Below are 19,218 nucleotides of genomic sequence, written 5' to 3' on the forward strand. Positions count from 1 at the left end.
GAACTCTCAAATTGCTATATTCTGAGGGCTGGGATGAGAATGAGCCTCACTATGGGATGGTCATTCTTCCAATGTTACTGTGCTTAACAATTTTAAAAGCCTGAAAGAGAGTTTCAATCACAAATCACTTCACCTAATCTTCTGAAACTTGGTAGGTTTGTTACACAAACCTACACAAATCTACTTGGTAGGTCATGAATATGCTGCCTGCCACCTCTCTAATACTCCTCAGTGAGGAACCTATGGGAAATAAGTGCATCGCAATGGGTCTAAGCCAATTTGGACCATTTTCAAATGAACTGTGGTGCAAACCAAATCTTGTGGTGGGAGCCCATCTGTAGTTATCACATACACCTCCTTAAAAGCTCCTAAGAGCCAGGTGCATTTTCCACGCAGCAAATACCATCATGGTAATCATTTACCTCCCTCTACAAACATGCAAGTATCAGATGCATGGAGGGAAGTGGAATTGCCAGAGCCAGTCCAAATACTGTGGTCTATTCCAGAGCTTTGGGTAGAGTGGAATTAATTCATCCTCTTCTTTGCCAAAATTTTGTGAAGCAGAACTATTTATCACTACTCTAGACAGTCCCCTGTTATATGTCCACTATGAAATGGCGTTTGGAATGGACTAATAATAATCACTATAAAATAGAAACTTGACTTCCGGAGGGGTGGTATTCTAATTATTGAGAAATAAACTTTGGATTGCAGATACAGTGAAGCAAAATATGATGAATGAACAGATTTGGAGGGATGCATAAGAAACATGATCTTGTTAATAGTCTGCAGTGCCGTGCTTAGAGAAAGGTAGTTATTAGATGTTCCTTTATTTCCCTTTGTTGTTGACTTTACATCACAAATGGCTTGAATGGGCTTGTTTTATTTTTATTTTGTATGGTATCTGGTGAAGTCAGAAATAATCACTGTCATCTTGGATAGAGGAGTTAGAACTCTATCAAATAAGTGCTAGCTTAAACAAGAAAACAGATGTCAAACTACCACCTTTAAATAAGGCAGACCACTGACTGGTCTACCTTGTCTAGTGCTATCTATTAAGATTGGCAGTAGTCCTTGACATTTCTAGTAGAGATGGTATTTATTTATGGAGTCTAGATTATTGATTGAAGTATTCATTCTGCAATTCCTGAGACTTACTGGGAGACAAAACATGTCTTGTTTCAGAAATTTGCTCACCAGTAAGGCTTGTGGGTGTGCATTTAAGAAATAAAGCAGGTACCAAAATAATGTTTTTAAAAATAGTAATTTTAATAGATGACAGATCCACTTTCTACTTGTGTCACATTTTTAAATGGGCTTTCCAACTGCTATATTTTTAAATAATGCAAGGAACTAAAAAGTGAAAATTGTATGCAAGCCAACGAGGAAAATTCATATAAAATGTGAAACGCATGAAAATTGGATAGCCAAAACACAACTGTTAGGGAAAAAATATGAGTGAACAATTTGTGTGAATTTCTGTGCTGTAAGAAAAGTTTTGCAAACAAAGATGGGATGAAAATGCAGGTGGGATCCAGACAAATGTTATGAAATCAAGAATTAGGATTTTTCATATCCCAATCCCTGTTTCCTTTTTAGGGAGAGATGCTGTAGAGCAGTGACTCCCAAACTCTGTTCCTCCAAGTATTTTGGACTTCAGTTCCCAGAAGCTTCAGTCATCTTGGGCAATGGTATGGGATTCTGGGATCTGAAGTCCAAAACATCTGGAAGGCCAAAGTTTGGAAATCACTGCTGTAGAGTCAAAGTGTGTCTTTTTGACACAGAACATGTGCTCTACTACTGATCTATGTGCTGAAGCAGCCAAGATTGAATAATTTCCAGCTTAAATGCAAAAACTTCTTCAAAAGCAAGTATTCCAGTTCATGAATGAAATGATGAATAATAAATAATAATAAATGAATAATGTCACAATAAGCTGATAAAAGATTGAAAAGGCTTAATTGTAATTCTTAAATTCGTTTAAACAAACAAATAAATAAACAATAACAGTGCCAGTTCTTAAAGCTGGTTCCTCATTGCTGAATGCCTACAGTGTTTCCAACAGCTACTTGTCCTCCTGAGGAATAATAGATCTGTGGCTTAGCTGGGATGAAGTAGCCAAATCAAATGAAGGAGTTCTTGAATGCAGCCTTTGCTTGGCTGCTACAATTTTCTTCTGTTTTCTTCAGAATTTCCTTTTTTTGGACAAATAGCTGAAATACAGTAACCACTCCCGGCCTTTCCTTCTGCTTTAGAAAACGAGTGCTATGGAGCGGAAAGAAACCAAGTTATGAGCCCAAGGTTTCTTAGGATGTTTTCAAGCATAAAGCAAAGGGAACTAATCTTTTGAAGTTCTATATGGCTTGAAATAATGAGATTATCTCTCCGTAGATCTGTTGCGAGGGAGGCAAAATATTGTCACAACATACTTCAGACATGGAAATTAACACTGATTTTGTGGTAGGAGGGGGGTCCTGGTGTTGATGTTAAAAGACAGTGTTTCTTAACAACCTTTTGAACAAATGCTAGAAAGTGAGAACTCAAGAAAAAATATTTGTGTGTATGACATTAAAAAAAAGAAGGATGCTGCTGTCATGGAAACAGACTGTGGGGGATTAGACACACTAGTGTGAGGCAGACAGAAATCAAGATGCTTGCCTTCCTCTCTTACAAGACACAGACATTGAGACAGAAGAGAGTGACACAAGTTGAGCCTCCCTTATCCAAAATGATTGGGACAAGAAGTGTTTTGGATTGGATGATGATGATGATAATGACGACTGGATTTTGGAATACTTGTATTTGCATATAGGTACATAATGAGCTATCTTGGAGATTGGACCCAAGTCTAAAACAAAATTCGTTTATATTTCATAAATACCTTGTATACATAGCCAGGATGTAATTTTTATTTTTTAAAAAAATAATTTTGTGCATGAAACAAAATTTGTGTGCATTGAACCATGAAAAAGGACAGATGTCACCATCTCAGTCACTATGAAAAAAGTTTTGGTTTTTAACATATTTTGGAATTCTGGATCAGGGATACTGAACCTGTATTGAAGTAGCAACCATGATGTTTGCTCCATAGTATTTGCCTGTATCACAGAGACATACCATCAGCATACTGTGGAATGGAGCCACCATCAAAAGGAAACTTCCTAGCTTTTCCAAATTTTAACCAAATCACATTAAACAGATATTAAAAGCCTAAGATTCTACTGTAAGATAATTTATATTGCAAACTTATAACAAAGGCAGGCCATTTGAAATAGGTAAACACAGAGAAATGTACTTTACAAAGTTGATACCAGAGCCTAGGAGATGCCAATCTTATTTTTCAAACAGTATCAGGGACAATCATGACCACTAAAATTAGCAACTTGTATTTGCATCATGCCCAATAAATTGTCATAAATACCTCCTATATATTTAAATAAAAGTACTTGCAATTTATAAGCTCCTCTAAGACAATCTCAGTTAAAGATTATTTTGTGTAACCTGAGCTTTTTTACCTGCTCCAGGAGAGGAGGGTTCAAATCCACTGGATGCATCACTGCATGCATTCGAAGCTTGTTCAGAGAGTTTCTTCTTTCCTGTACCATCCGCAGACTTTTGGGATTTCTTTTTATTCTTCACCAGAATTTTGTACATCAGGTCTGCTGGACTTGGAAGGGGAACACCACGTTCAAGCTGATAACAAAAAGGAGATTAGTAAGGATGCCCATTTAAGAAGCATTTGCCTCCATTTTCTCCTATGTTAGCAGCCTCTGTGCCATCCCATCTGTTAACAGTGGAATTAATTTTTAAATTAAGCCAATGTATTGATGACATACACAAATAGAATATCTACAAATATCTTGTAACCTTTATCACATGAGGGGGGGGGTGAAAACCCCAAAACAGAGCAGGAGAAAAGCAGCTTTTTCCATTTCTTTCTCCATGCCATCTTCTCTCTTTGTCATGTTGGAAAAATCTGTTTGACAAAAGACATGATTTTATGACCATCTCCCTTGGGAAGAGAATGGAAGTGCTATGACTACATGTGGAGAGGCAAGGAGGAAGCTGCTACTCCTCCTGTTTCAGCTTTCTTCTCTCATGAGATAAGGTTTTCACAGTTCTCCTAGAATGGTTGTGAGCCACAGGTCACATGTGGTCCTTTGTGAAAGTCCTATGTGATCTTTGGAAACTGCAGCTGCTCCCTAAATCCCTTTATTTGTTTTTATATTTTAACACAATTCCAGATTTATGCTTAGGTGATTTAAGTTAAGAAAGAAAGAAAGAAAGAAAGAAAGAAAGAAAGAAAATCAGGCTGCTTGAGAATAGTGAGATGGAGTGGCGGGGGCAGTGCTTCTCAATTATTTTCTGTCATGCCCCCCTAGGAAGAAGAAAACATTTCGCGCCCCCCGCGCGACTGTAAATAGTATCATTTGTCTATAAAATTGTTATAAGTACACCTCTGCATAACACTGTATCCTGAGCCTCGCGCCCCCCTTTACGGAGCCTCGCGCCCCCCCTGGGGGGCCCGCCCCACTATTTGAGAAGTACTGGGTTAGGGGAAGAAGAGGAGACTGTGACACTACATGAATTACAGTATTGCAATTGTGTATGTTTCACTCCTGAGGACCAATGGGACTGCAGCGTGATTGAGAGCTTATTGATAGGTTCCCCCATCAATGAAAAGGGACACCCTAACCATGCTTAGGATACACAGATGCTATGGGCCAGAGATGATGTCCTTTGTTAACCATTGCCAAAGGAGCTAATTTATTATTATAATCAAGTTTTAAAAGCCATAGGTTATAATTTCCAAAGTGTCCATGTAAGGAGCTAATGTAAAATGTCTTTATAGAACAGGAAACTCAAGAATGATAAATCAATACAAAGAAAGAAAAGAGAAACTGTCTTACTGGGTATTTTTCCAGGGGCTCCATCAGCAAAGCATCACCAAATATTAATCTGCAGTATTCTGCCATTTTTGCCTGCTGTTTGGGGCTGAAAGGTAAAGAAAACACAGAATTAAATGTGGCTTACTCATAACACTGGACGTGTCAGTAATAGAAAATGTAATAACTTTTAACCAGAAGAAAACCTATGATTTTCTGATCCAATTGGCCTAAATTGTTCTTCGTAATCTACAGTCATTATGCTATTATTCTGACTTCTGTCACAGTTCTTACTGCACTTTTTAAAAACATTAAATAGCCCAGGAAAGGCTTTCAGTCATTTTCAGTAATAAACAGAAAAAACACAAAACTGCTTCACATATATACAAGTAATAAAATAAAAATAGGAAAATTGATAAAATGTGGATGTGACAGTCCCATCAGATTTATATATATTGTATCAATATGTGTTTTTGCTATACGTCTACTTTACATGAAAGTTTGTAATTCCTTGTGTAGGTTTCACAGTTCTCTCTGCTTTACATTGCTATTTATAGGTCCAAAACACACTGCAGAAATAACTGCTTTAACTATCCTGGCTCAGTGCAAGGGAATCCTGGGAACTGTAGTGTATTGTGGTGCTAGAGCTCTCTGAGAGAAAAGGCCGAATGACTCACATACAGTTCCTGGAATGTCCTAATATTGAGCCAGGGCAGCTAAAGCAGTCTCAAACTGGATTATTTCTGCAGTGTGTTTTGGAGCATAGTCAGGTCTAGAAAGAAAGCTTTGGAATTGTTCCTTGATGAGGTACATTTTTTTCCACCTCTTCAAATTAGTTGTCATTTTTTTTTTTTAACTTTAAGGTTACATGATGATTTGAAACAATACTGGAGCTACAAATCAGTATCAATCAATCAAACAGTTTGGCAGGTGAAATAACAATACCAAAAGACAATATATCATTAATATGTATATTGCATGCTTATCACACAAATTTGCAAAACAATTCTGTGAATACTGGGGATTGGATTTGAAAAAATAAACAAACATGCACCTGCATTGCTTTGATCATTTACACCAGGAATGAGGAAAGGCTGAACTACATAAAGGCTGAATTTAAGGTTCCTGGGCCCTTCCAGGATCCCTGATGTTTTCTTTCCATTTTGTCAGTTCTGTCTACCATCGTGACATACATGCCTAGGAGGCACGGGGATTATTTTATTCAGGGTGCCTCCTGAATAAAATAATTTTAGGCCTTTATGGTTGTTGGTATGGGGGTATAGCAGCAGTAAAATAAGCCCTTGTATTGGGCAAAAATGCAAAAAAAAAAAATGATTTAAAAATTTTGGGGTGATGCAGTCCTCAAGGTCTTCTGGAGGACAGTGTGTCCCCATAACTCCTAGTAGCTGCCCCTTCCAACTATACCCTAATCATGTTTACCATAAGAAAAGCTCCTGGAGGGAGTGATTTCTGTTTTGTGGGTGGGACAGGCATGTTTCATTTGACACTGTGAATGTACCCCCTCCCCCAAATTCAAATGTGATCAACCTGCGACCAGCAGGGGCCACAAACAGACCTTGCAATCTGCCAGTACAACCTGCTGTGAATGCCTAGACTCTCAATTACTCCTGTACGCATAACAGGCCACCATGACAACTGTTATTACCAATTTCCCAATTGTGTTAGAACATAAAGCATGCAAGGATTCAGAGGAAGAGAGATGATTTGCATCTTTCTGCATTCTATACCATTCCCACAACTGTGTAAATATGCTTTGTAACCCGTGGTTTTAATATCACTCTGTACTGCATCTGAAAAAGTGAGTTTATAGTCATGAAAGCTCATGATTAAATAAAAATAACTTCGTCTTATAGTCTTTCCTTTTTGTCTTCCTCTCCCTTCCTCCTTCTAATAGCAAGTGAGACTCCCATTGTGTTCCTCATCAAAACCTGAGAGTGCACAGAAAGAGGACAAGGGAGGCAGTCATCCTCTTCTGGTTTCTTTCCCAACAGGATCACTGGCATAAAGATGTGGTTTAAAAAAATGCTCTCCTTTCCAGAGCTTGGCCATAGGTCATGCAGACTGGGTGGTTTCTGGGAGTTTTCAATCCAAACAGATGGCTTTCCTAAGTTCTGATCTCTCCTTCCAATAATTCTGGGTAGAATAACTAATTGAAGAAAAGGTTTCACCTCACCTTCCAGCATTCCACAAATGCTGCTCAACACTATTGTGATAAGAGAGTGTTTCAGTCATTCTCTCAAAGATCTGGGTGGTGGAGAGAGATTTTTGCCTTGCCTCCTTCCTCAGTGATCCTACTCAGCATCATTGAGAAGCAGGTCAAGACTAAAGTCCCCTTCTACAACATCCATTCAGAATAGTATATCTGCATGTCCTCTTAAATCTTGTCACATACAGTGGTATAACTAGAGGTGGTGACACCCAGTGCATCCAATCCTTCAACCTCCCACCGCACCCCACCTGGGGCCTCTCATTTTTCCTCTCACTGAGCCTCACCCCACTCACCACATTTCTTACAGCATTTTAAACAGAAACAGGTAAATGCCACAGCAAATGTCTATCAAAATGCAGATATTTGAGGAGAAGGTGTCACTCCGCCTTAGGATGTCACCTGGTGAGGTCTGCAAGCCTTGACCCCCTAGTGATGCTACTGGCCACAGGTTCACCTCAGGACCTTAAAAAGTCACTCATTCCTATTTAGGTAAATGGGCTGATCTTTCTCAACTCAAAAGATTATTTAAAACCACAATAAAAAGATTTTGGCTGACTTTTTGTCTCAAGGTCTTTTGACTATAGGTTTCCCCAAAGGGCTGAAAGGATTAAACAAATATTTAATCAAAGTGCTAAACATAATGACTTCACAGTAACAACAAAACAAATCCATCTACTGTTTAACACAGCCCATACATTCAAAAATGTACAAGAGAGTTGAATGAGCAAACATGTGTCCAAACCAGTTCAACTACTCTTTAGAATGCCAGATAAAAATCTCAATGTACATTCCACCTGCAACAGACTTATTCAATCAATGGGATTTACATGCATTTTGAATTAACATGCAGCCATTAATTCAAAAGGCCTACTCTAGTTAGAACTAGTGATTGGATTCAAGCTTCTGTCTTTAACCTTGGCTGTAAGCTCACAGCATCAGTCTCAATATGCCACATCTATTGCAATATTCATTTAAATCCATTATTTATGTAAATATTATGTATTATTTATAGAAATATTTCAATTACTTACGAATCCACATGATTTTCAAAAGAGAGGAGGATGGGGAAAGGAGATGTTTTAAATGCACATTCAGCAATAGCTTCTATTACTTCCTAGAGAAAGAAAAACAAGAGATTGACTGGTACTGAGATTTTTAAAGAGATTTCTGTGGGGTGGAGAACATATTCCATTTTCTGATAAAAAATGATCTAACATCTAAACATAAACATTCTGCTGGAACCCAAGAAGCACACCCACGTTTTTTTTTCCTTTCTGTTCTAAGTTAGAAAAAGGATGAAGGAACCTCCAGGAGCAGTTCCTCTCAGCTGGATTTGCTTTCTAATCTTCAAATGTTACTAAGATGATCTTTTATTCCACTGTTGTGGCTGCCTACAGAAGAACAAACAGTAGCTTGCACTCCGAATTCTCCCTTCACAGAGCACAACTGTATGCCTAAAGCTACTCCTTTTATGGATTATATTTGCATAATTAAAAGAGTCATGTATTGCCTGACAGCTTTCTCCGTATCTCAAAGGAAGGTTTCCTTTCAATATAATTTCTGTTACTTAAGTTAGCACATTTCAGGATTGTGATTGATGTAGGTAAATGGTCGCAAATAAAGCAGAAGACGTTTATACACAAAAAGTGACTGTTTAGAATCCTTCCTAAGGGCTGCTCTTTTCCTTGACTAAAGGGCCCGAACAGACAGGCCAAAATAAAGCTGCTTCGGCTCACTTTGGAGGTATGGTGTTTAAATGACGCATGCGTCTTAAGAGGCTATAAGTTGCGTCAAAGCTGTGCTCCAGTCCTTAGGACTGGAGCATGACTTTGGTGCAGCTTCTGGCCTCTTAGGATGCATGCATCATTTAAACAGCATACCTCCAAAGTGACCCAAAGCAGCTTTATTTTGGCCTGTCTCTTTGGGCCCTGAAGTTAGAATTTATTCATCCAACAGAGGAAGTCATTCACCCATCAGGGTGCAAATCCAGGAGAAATTAGGGAATTGCCACCGCAAGGAAGAATTCTCCCCACCGTAAACATTTTCCTTCACTCTCAAATTGTCAGCACTGCAGAGTGAGAAATTAAAAATTGTTCACACCTAGAATTCTTAGCAATAGCAACAGCATTTATAGTTCTAAACCACTTCAAAGTGAACTCAGTATGCTCTAAGCGGTTTGCAATCTGTAAGCCAACTGGACCCAACAAGCTGGGTATTCATTTTACCAGCCTACCAAAGAATGGAAGGCTGAGTCAACCTTGGAGCCTTGGGATTGTACAACACTGTGGCTGAAGTACTGGCCTTTAACCACTGTGCCACCAGGTCTTCCTAAATTCTTAAAGTTGCTATGTTCTCATCTGCTTTGTAACTTTGCCTGAAGGAAAAATTCATTGGTGAGGCAGAATTCTTACTTGAGGGTCCATAACCTACCTCATCCTGACCCCTCCCCTGTAAATACAACCCAGTCACCTTCCAGCCAGTCCACAAACTTCAGAAATTAATGAGTTTGGGATGTGCTGGTTACTGCAAGGCTATGCTGGGTGGAGGATTCTGGGATGTGTAGTAAAAAATACAAAAGTTGTTTTCTGAGGAGTCTGATGCAGGATGACTGGTTATGTCATCTCTTTACAGGACCGTACTAGCCTCCACTCTAATTTGCTTTTATTCCAATGTATTTGTTACAGTTATACCTAAAGCAAAATATGGCTCTCAAGGCTGTCTTTGGAGCCATTGACTCCTTCAGATACCCTTGTGTTGGCACCCTTTTCTGCCTTCCCAAAAGAGTGTGGTGTCTTTTTCTGGGAGGAGGAATTTACCTTTTAAACACATTGCAGGACTGAAGTGTACAGTTTAACCTGAAAGAATACCTATTTTTCGAAACCACAAGTGGTCTTTTAGCCACCATTTTAAAATATATTTTTGATAGTCCATGTAGCTCTTAGAGGATCCTCAGTGCAGAAAATCTGCTTTCAGACCTACCACATTTGCTCAACCTTGATTTATACCATTCCGCTTCCCAAGGTGATGCATACAGTTCTCCTACCACTGTTATCCCTACAATAAACTCATGAAGTAGGTTGAGTGAGACATAATGACTGTCTCAGTGTCACCCAGTGAGCTTCATACCCAGCTGGAGATTTGAATCTCCCTTGCCTCAGTCCAATTCATAGTGGCTCTCCTACACTAAGGAAAGTGCTACAAAGACACCACGAATTTCAGCTCTCCAAAGAAACCCCAAACATGCTGCATTGCTAAAGGAAAGAAGTGGCCCATGTGCAAGTTCAATAGAAAGGAATTTTGTTTTAAGCCTGGGATAGTTGTGAGCTCCTGAAAATAAACTTGCGACTTCCCTGATTGGTGAAGTTCCATGAACAGAGCTTAGGAGAGACTTTTGTCACATTAGAGTTCATATGTAAACATAATATAGATTGAGGTAAACACGCTACACACTACTTAGCAAGGTGCCAAAGTCACTCATCCAAGAGAAACCTAAATCCCCAACCCCCACAAAGTACTTTCCAGGCTTCCACTCACACTTTCTGCTACTCTCTGCCTGTCTCTCAACTGTTGCTTCTAATTCTGTATTCCAAAAGTATTTTTCCTCAGTTCAAGTTAAGTAAAAAAGAAAACAAGTGCTCTTTCACACTGAGAGATCTACACTAGCTGACACAGAGAAAGGTATGCATATCCATCTCTGAGTGCTCCATTTCTTTAACATTGTTCTAATGTTCTTTTTTCTTCAATCTGTGTCAACTAGCTGTTAACCTTCTTTTTGCTTTTCAAAAGATGTGGACAGTCAAGTACTGATAACCATTTTAGGCAGTGAGGGAAAGTTATAATAGAACACACTGTAGGAGACATATTTGACACTGCTAACCATCAGGCAAGGATCCAGTGGTGTAAGTAAGGTTTGTTAAGAGGCTTGAAGATACATGGATCTTCACTATCAAAAAATAAACCGAACCTGTGACAGGAAAAATGTCTTGATTTCTCTTTATGAAATGTATTCATCTAGATCATCTCTCAACTTGTATTTACAGGGAAAATAAGAGGGTTTGGAAATAAATACATGGCTCTTTATATTTCAGCGTCCCATGTTATTCAGTTATGACATTTAAAAAACAACAACAGAAGAGCCAAGTTGCATCAGAATGAGATCACATTAATTTTGTGTCTTAGCACATCTCAAATCTGTTTCTCAAGGAAAAATACCTATTATATGGCAGCTGTGGCTCATACATGTACTGACTAATGATCAGCCAGCTTCTTTGGATGTCTTTAAGCAGAGGCTGGATGGCCATCTGTTGGAGCTGCTTTGATTGTGTGTTCTTGCATGGCAGAAGGGCCCTTGTGGTCTCTTCCAACTCTATGATTCTATGATAACTCTAAATCAATTCAGAGATTGTGATAGGTAGTTTTGTAATGATGCTGTTTGAGTGCATAGCTAGGCTGTCAAGATGAAGAGCAAAATGACAACAACATTTTAAAATGTAAAGGTTTCATGCTGATTACATTACAGATGTTATGAGCTTGGTCAAAATATCCTGGCATTCTCCACAAAACCCTAGATTTTTTTTCTTCCAAAAACGAGGCAAGTCCTCAGGGTTGTGCTAAAAATGGCATGTTATGTGACTGATGCATTTGACATTAATCTTTTAAGAACATGGTAAAGTATTTTTATAGATGTGGCTGACTACTACATTTCGATGTTATTAAAATTTATTATTTACATAATAAATTGTAATGAAAAAATATGTAAGTCTCATAGAGGCATACATTTCACCAGCAGATTTTATTTATATCAAACCTAATGTTCTGCAAAACTTGAGAGCATTATTGCCATCACAAGAAGGAGATACAATCAATACCAAAAACAAAACAAAACCCTCAATACAAACTACTTATATTAATAATGGTAAAACAACTGCACTAACAAAATAATAATAAAAAACAGTAAGAAAAATATGTCAACTAACCAAACAGTGAATGGTTTAATATCTTTTAAAACCTGGGAGAACAAAAATGGCAATTGTCTGACACTGCACAGATAAAACATGGAATCCTGAACCTGAGGTGGGGAGGGAGGTTGAAGGATTGGATACACAACTAAGACGGTGTTCTCTTCAGTTGCCATTTATTTTTTTGTTTTTTTGGAAAGTAGGGACACTCTATGTGTATCAGGCATAGCCAGTGGCTCTATTACATCATGGTAGTGAATCTATTAAAGCAGGGTTCAGGAAAGGAAAAGCCACTATGGACCACATTGCAAACATATGATGGCTACTGGGGCACACCAAAGAATTCCAGAAGAACATCAGCATGTGCTTTAAAGACTGGATCTGCACTGCAGTTTGAAACACTTTAACCACAATGGCTTAATGTTATGAAATTTTGGAATCTGTAATTTTGTGAGCTATTTAGCCTTCTCTGTCAGAGACCTCCAGTGCCACAAGAAGTTACAGTTCCTAGAATTCCATAGCACTAGGCCATGGAATTTAAAGTGGGGTCAAACTGGATTATTTCTTCAGTGTGGATGCAGCCATAAATTATAGCAAAGTCTTTGACTGCATACTTCACAAAAAGCTATAGAATGATCTTAAAGACATGAGAGTGCCAGTACATTTGATAGTCCTGATGCAGAATCTGGACTTAGGACAAAAAGCTACTGTTACAACAGAATATGGAGAAACAGAATGGTTCCTAACTGGCAAAGGAGTCGGACAAGGCTGCATCCTTTTACCCTACTTGCTAAATTTGTATGCAGAAACTATCATAAAAGACCCAGGTTTAGACTCAGAAGGAGGAGGAGCAAACATAGGAGGAAGGAACATCAGCAATCTCAGATGACACCATAACACTAGCAAAAAATATCCAGAGACTTGGAACAATTTCTAAGGCAAGTTAAAGAAGAAAGTGCAAAGGCAGGCTTACTGCTGAACATGAGAAATAAAAAAAAAATTCTACCTAGATGATGAGGAAACTGGAATAGTCAATGAATTCCCTTACCTTGGATAAAATAATCATCAGAACAGAGATTAAACTCAGAAGAAGATTAGGAATGGGAATAGCAGCTATGAAAGAACTAGTCAAGGTCATAACGTGTAAAGATATACAACTGAACACTAAAGTTAGAAACATCTAAGTCATTGTATTCCCCATCACCTTGTACAGATGTGAGCTGGACAGTGAATAGGAAGACAGTCATTTCATTTGAGATGTGGTGCTGGAGAAGAGTGTTGTGGATACCATCGATGCCCGAAAGGCAAACAATTAAGTCCTAGAACAGATCAAGTCTGAAATCTCCCTGGAAGTCAAGATGTTAAAACTAAGACTCGTACTTTGGCTTCATAGATCATGAGAAGGCATGACTCATTAGAAACTATAATAATGCTAGGAAATATAGTAGAAAGAGAGGAAGACCAGATGCCAGATGGCTAGACTCAATCAGGGACATAATGGGCCTGAATATGCAGTGGAGAATGGGGAGGAGGGCTTGGAGATGTCTCATCCACAGAGTTGCCATGAGTTGGGGTTGACTCAAGGGCAGTTAATAACAAAAATGTGAATCTATGCTGGGTTTCACAAGAATTACTCCCAGTTTTATAGGAGCTATTCAAAGTGCTGACCTTTATTCCCAAAATATGTTCAGCACCTTGGATGCTTCTTCTAAAATCAAGATTGGCTACTATCATAACCAATGAAATTTTACTACCCTGTAAAGACATAGCATTACTGGCTGTTCCTAAGATTATCCTACACTAGTTGCTACTTGTAACTGACTAAGAACCATTGGATCAATAGAACTTACTTAAGTGTTCTTTCAGTGGATCCGTTGTAGTTGGTACTAGCAGTTAGATTTAGGGCTGGAGTGGGAATGATGCAACACTTTATAGGACTACAACTCCCTGCAACCCTAGCCAACATAGCCAGCACCAAGGAATGCTGGGAACTGCAGTCCACTGACATCAGGTGGGCCTCATGATTACCAGTTCTGATTTAGGGCATTATTTCTCACACAATTTTGAAAGCATCAGAGCCAAACAATAATGAAAGTAACTGCAACTCAGGCTATTGTTTCATTGTTCCTTTAGAATAATAAAACTGGAAGACTTAACAATGATTTAAATGGAGAAGACAAACAACTAGAATATAACAGAAAGAAAGAAATGTCGGAACAATTTCTTTTAAAAATGAGACATAACACAGGATACTAACAGTGCAATCTTAAGCATATTTATTCAAAATTAAGTTTTACTGAATTCAACAGAACATATTTCCGCACACAAGTGACCACATTGTAGGATGGCCTAAGAAGTCCGTACAGAAGACTTAACAATAAAAGTATGCTATATTATGCAACTACTCTGTTTTTAAAAGGCTGATAAAAATTTAAGACTCATATGCATGGCCATAGTAAAAAAAAAGTTTTGAATTGTTTGCTAGAGCACAGCTCATACATGGACTTTCCCACAGCTCTGTTTCCAGTTTTTACAAGATTTTGTTTGCCCATTATCTCCCTGACTGAGTCTAGCCAAACAAATTACAAATGGAAGACATATGGTAAACTCCAAATAAACAGAGTATTGGGTGTTTTTATGACCTACACTCCAATATGTAGTTACATATATTCTTCAGTAGTGACTTTCAAAATTACCAGCCTTTTTCATCAGTAGATTTACATAACAAGTTTTATTTGACAGGCTTCTTTAAAAGAGAATATTTTAAAAGTTTGTTTTCACAGTTAGTATTTTGCATTAAAGTGCCTAACAACTAAACTCTAGTTTAGTTCTCGTCTTGGTTATATGGAAATAAGATTAGGGAGAGAGTTCACCCAAGCCTAGTGCTTTGCTTGGGTTTATTTCTGCTCATGAATGTAGTGCTAATCCAGGATTTAATGAGGGAGAGGGGAATCCTGGTCTATCAAGGTCCCCAAACCAAAGTTTATTACTCTTCTTATTCAAATCCCCTTCCCTTCTGGATGAATAGTGAAAGATAGGGAAATAAGATAGAGCCAGGTTACCATCTTGGCCAAGACATGACTTGATTTGCCATTTATTTCCCTTTGTAAGGAAACTGAAACTGAAGCAAATTTCACCAAGACAGGTGGCTAAATCCTCAAAAATTGGAAAGCAGGACAGTTACTAATGGAAGACATCAATATCTCATAAAATTCTTCATAAAATTTTACTTTCATAGAACTCTGTCAGTGAGGCAGAGAAATTGCAGGATACAGTATAAACTTCAGCTAATGAACCTCTATGTCTTTTAGACATACAGAAGTGGTTTTGACACATTTGTTATGTCTAGAGTCATTTCTTTTAAGAGCAGAAAATATGGGTTTCTCCTGTATTCATTAAACTTAGAATATTTGTCTTCACCCCATAGATCAAAATGCCTGAAAACAAAGTTGACTGTATCTAGAAAGTAAACCAAGGAGTGAATTATTTAATAACATTCATCAAACCATGTCATAAGACAAAATCTTGTGGATGGATGGACAGATAGATAAATATTTATCGTCACTCTATATACATAACTTCCATGAAAGAAGATGGGATCAACTTAACACAACGGAACTCTGAAATGTTTTGAAATTATGAAATAAGGCATAGTTAACCACACACTTTTCTGTAATGGTCTCTATCACATTGGCTGGGTTGGCACTACATAGTAAACCAGAAATATTAAGAATTATTATGAACAAGGCAGGGTGCTGCCTACTGTGATTTGTTTATTATGCCATCAAAACGTGACCCTCTGGCTCATCAACAAACCAAAGAAATAAACCAAAAACAAAGCTAGGGTTATTTCTCTGGTTCCAACTTGCAGAATTCTTTCTTAAAAACAATGTCCAAAACATACCCATTTTCTCAGTACTATGGATAATCTTAAAATAAGCTAAGGAAAGGCCTGACACAGTATACAAGCAAAAACAGGTTTGTATATTGTGTTCTTCAAGAATTTATTGAGCTGCAGTTAGCACTAGAGAATCATGGCTGGGACATAAAAGCAGGTTCTATAGTTAGCACAGAGCCACACTATGATTTACTTTAAACTTAACAAGAATAACTTGGATACATCCTTTAAATACTTATTCCTTCTTGTAGTTGTGTGCTTTCAAGTCATTTCTGACTTATGGCAACCCTAAAGTGAACCTATTGTGGGGTTTTCCTGGCAAATTTCTACACTGATGTATATATGTTTTATGTTCCTTTTATTCCAGATATCTTGCATTGGGAAAGTCTGTTTTAGGGAGCTGCCTGTGAGGAAGTGAGCTTGTTGTATAAACTGTTGTGTATTTTGTATTTGTTTTCCTAACCCTTGTGAAAGCATTCAAAAGACAGTATTTCTGATGTTGGTGTGTTGATATGATAGTATAGCTCAATTGTATCACAGTTATGTCCTTTTTAAAACAACAACAACAACAACAACAACAACACATGTCTTAGAGCAATAAATAGAGATTATTTTCATATATGGAATTATGATAGTGTATGTGTGTGCAGACACTTTAAAGATGGTATAAAACAAATGATTCATGCTCCTTTTAAAATAATGACACCAGATTTATAATATTTGAAGATTAATACAAAGTTTTAATTTTTATATGGCTATAGTACACAAGTGACCCTCGAAAGCCAACTAAAATTATGTTTCTATTTAAGCATGCTAAATCCCCCTTTTTTCATAAAAATGCCAAATTTACCCCAGTGTAGATTAACAGTGATCATTTTCAGATATTAGGCATGTGGTATTGGACATGTGGTGCCCACAGATGTGGAAATGACTGCCTTGTCCTAATCTACTACATGTATATACCTGAGGCTTTTAAGAAAAGGGGCACAAACTGATTAGACATGTAATTTCACTGTTTAGTTATCAGTCATGCTTCTGAAATGTGGCTCTGCAGGATTACAAGGTGGGGAGTTACATTACGGAGAGGATGACTTGCAGCGCTCATATCAAAAACCTTTCGATTTTGTTCAAGGCAGGAGTAGACAACAGTGGCCCTGTAGAGCTTTCTGGACCACAGCTCTCATATGCCATCACCACGTTCTGAGATGACTAGGACTGATGGGAATTGTAGGCCCAAAATACCTGGAGGGCTGTAGTTGCCCTCCTCTGGTTCAAGGTCTTGAATTGAGGTACTCAGACCCTCCTGCAGCACAGTAGTGTAATTGATAGGGTTGAGGATGAGACATGAGCTTCATGTCTTTTTTTCAAAACAGAACCAGTAATATTTGCTGAAGTGCCAAGTTAACTGATGAACACTCCTTCTTCTGATAAGTGAGTGAGGTGGTAACACTTTTTTTTTTTTGGTAATAGACTGGCATAGAACAAATAATAATAATAATAATAATAATAATAATAATAATAGAATGAAGTAGAGGCTAGATATTTTCTCTGTCTTTGATGGAGTTTTTCCTTCATTCTAGCAGTGCAATTGGTAATAGCCTTAGCAAGATCATTTGCATTTCTAATTAAAAACTAAAGGTTGCATTTCAGCTGGCTCAAGATCTGCTGTTCAGCATCAATGTGTTTTACAGTTTGAACTTCCAAAGTCAGAAGTAAGCACCACTGAATCCAACTGAGTTTATTCCCAGTTAACTATGCATGAGATTGCAGTCCTGCTGATATTCATATATAGGGTGTTTATGTTCTGTGCAACTCATGCCTGTAACAATGATACTCTCCTCTGCTTCGAAATTTGTTGCTACACTGCCACTGTGTCAGAGCTGCCATCTTTCACAATTAGGTTTCTTAAGTTGGAAGGAGAGAGACTTAGTAATTTATTCAACACACCCACTCCTTGCTGTTAGATATAGGGGTTTATCACATGTGGCGCTTCCGTCGCCCAAACGTCATCAAATGAGGCAGAAGGGTCACCAGTGTAATCATGCTGCAGGTGCTTCTAAAGTGGAACAGAAGAGTTATCACCATGAAATCACCATGGAATTGTCAGGGAAGCAGTCCTTTTCTTATTAACGGATTAATCCATTAATAAGAAAAGGGCTTCTCCGCTGACGAATCGATGGCAATAACTCTTCCGTTTCACTTTAGAAGCGCTAGGCATGATTACACTGGTGATGCTTCCACCCCATTTTGATGACGTTTGGCCGATGGAAGTGCGACATTTGGAGCTTCGTGTGATAAATTCCATAGTAGTTGAAGGGAGAGAATATATTCAGCATACATCTCATGGATCTATTTGTGAGCCAGTCCCCTTTATTTCCACTTACGGAGATGGAAACCATGACATTAATATTTATCAAATTAAGTCACATTTTTGAGTTGGATAAGAAATATACAAGAATGTAAAGATGTTTCTCCTACTTAAACTCAGTATAATTTTGGTGGCATTTGTTGTGGAATAATATTATGGGGGAAGGGGATTTTTAGCCACCTCTCCTGTTAACTTGGCTGGAATTTTTCATTCCATGACAGGCAGTGGTCAGGAAAATAATTGAATAGGCAGCAAAGAACAGGAGGAAAAGGAGGGGGAAACTTAATTATGAAGAGCAGTTATTGTTACTCAATTCTAAAGCTTTGCATTTAGGGTGAACATTTGAAGTTACGCATTGTTCAGGGAATAGGGAATGAAAATTGCTTCAGTATCACAAAAATGTGTCAGATTATGAATGTGTTGTGAATGTGAAGTACTTTTATTTGCAATTAGGTTTGAATGTTTTTTTATTTTATTTTTTCTTATACGTTTTGAGCTTCACAAAGCACATCTTGAAAAATTAAAATAAATTCTGGATATAACTGGAGGAAGAAGGGAAAGACAGACATGAACATCTGCAGAGTGATGATGGACCACCAAAGAAGCAAAAATCAATTTCAAAAGTTGGGGAATTGTTGGTGACGTCAACCATAACAAAACAATGGGTCAATTTTTGTCAAAATATTGCAAGTTTCTCAGGTCCAAAAAACAAAAACAAAAAGCCCAGATCTTGTGCACTTTGGTAATGAGAACAATGATGAGGTAAAATTTGTGAATGTGTCTGATATCCTGCAGAAAGGAACAAAGAAGGGGAAGAAGCAGCAGAAACTGAACACCCCTTCTTTCTGCTGTTACAATGGAGGTGTGCCAGGGAAACG

The 19,218-nt window shown here is 38.0% G+C and overlaps 1 protein-coding gene across 2 annotated transcripts in view; it reads right to left on the reverse strand.

Annotated features, from left to right (window-relative positions):
• PLCB1 (phospholipase C beta 1) overlaps positions 1-19,218 on the reverse strand; it is a 547,711-nt gene that overhangs the window by 110,131 nt on the left and 418,362 nt on the right. For both annotated transcript variants that reach the window (XM_042445107.1, XM_042445106.1), the window contains 3 exons: positions 8,148-8,230; positions 4,911-4,995; positions 3,516-3,693 (listed from right to left, as the gene is read on the reverse strand). In XM_042445107.1, coding sequence (XP_042301041.1) covers positions 3,516-3,693; positions 4,911-4,995; positions 8,148-8,230 — 346 coding nt within the window. The remainder of the gene's footprint in view (positions 1-3,515; positions 3,694-4,910; positions 4,996-8,147; positions 8,231-19,218) is intronic.

Source organism: Sceloporus undulatus, chromosome 1, assembly GCF_019175285.1.
Source record: "Sceloporus undulatus isolate JIND9_A2432 ecotype Alabama chromosome 1, SceUnd_v1.1, whole genome shotgun sequence".
In the NCBI taxonomy this organism is placed as follows: domain Eukaryota; kingdom Metazoa; phylum Chordata; class Lepidosauria; order Squamata; family Phrynosomatidae; genus Sceloporus; species Sceloporus undulatus.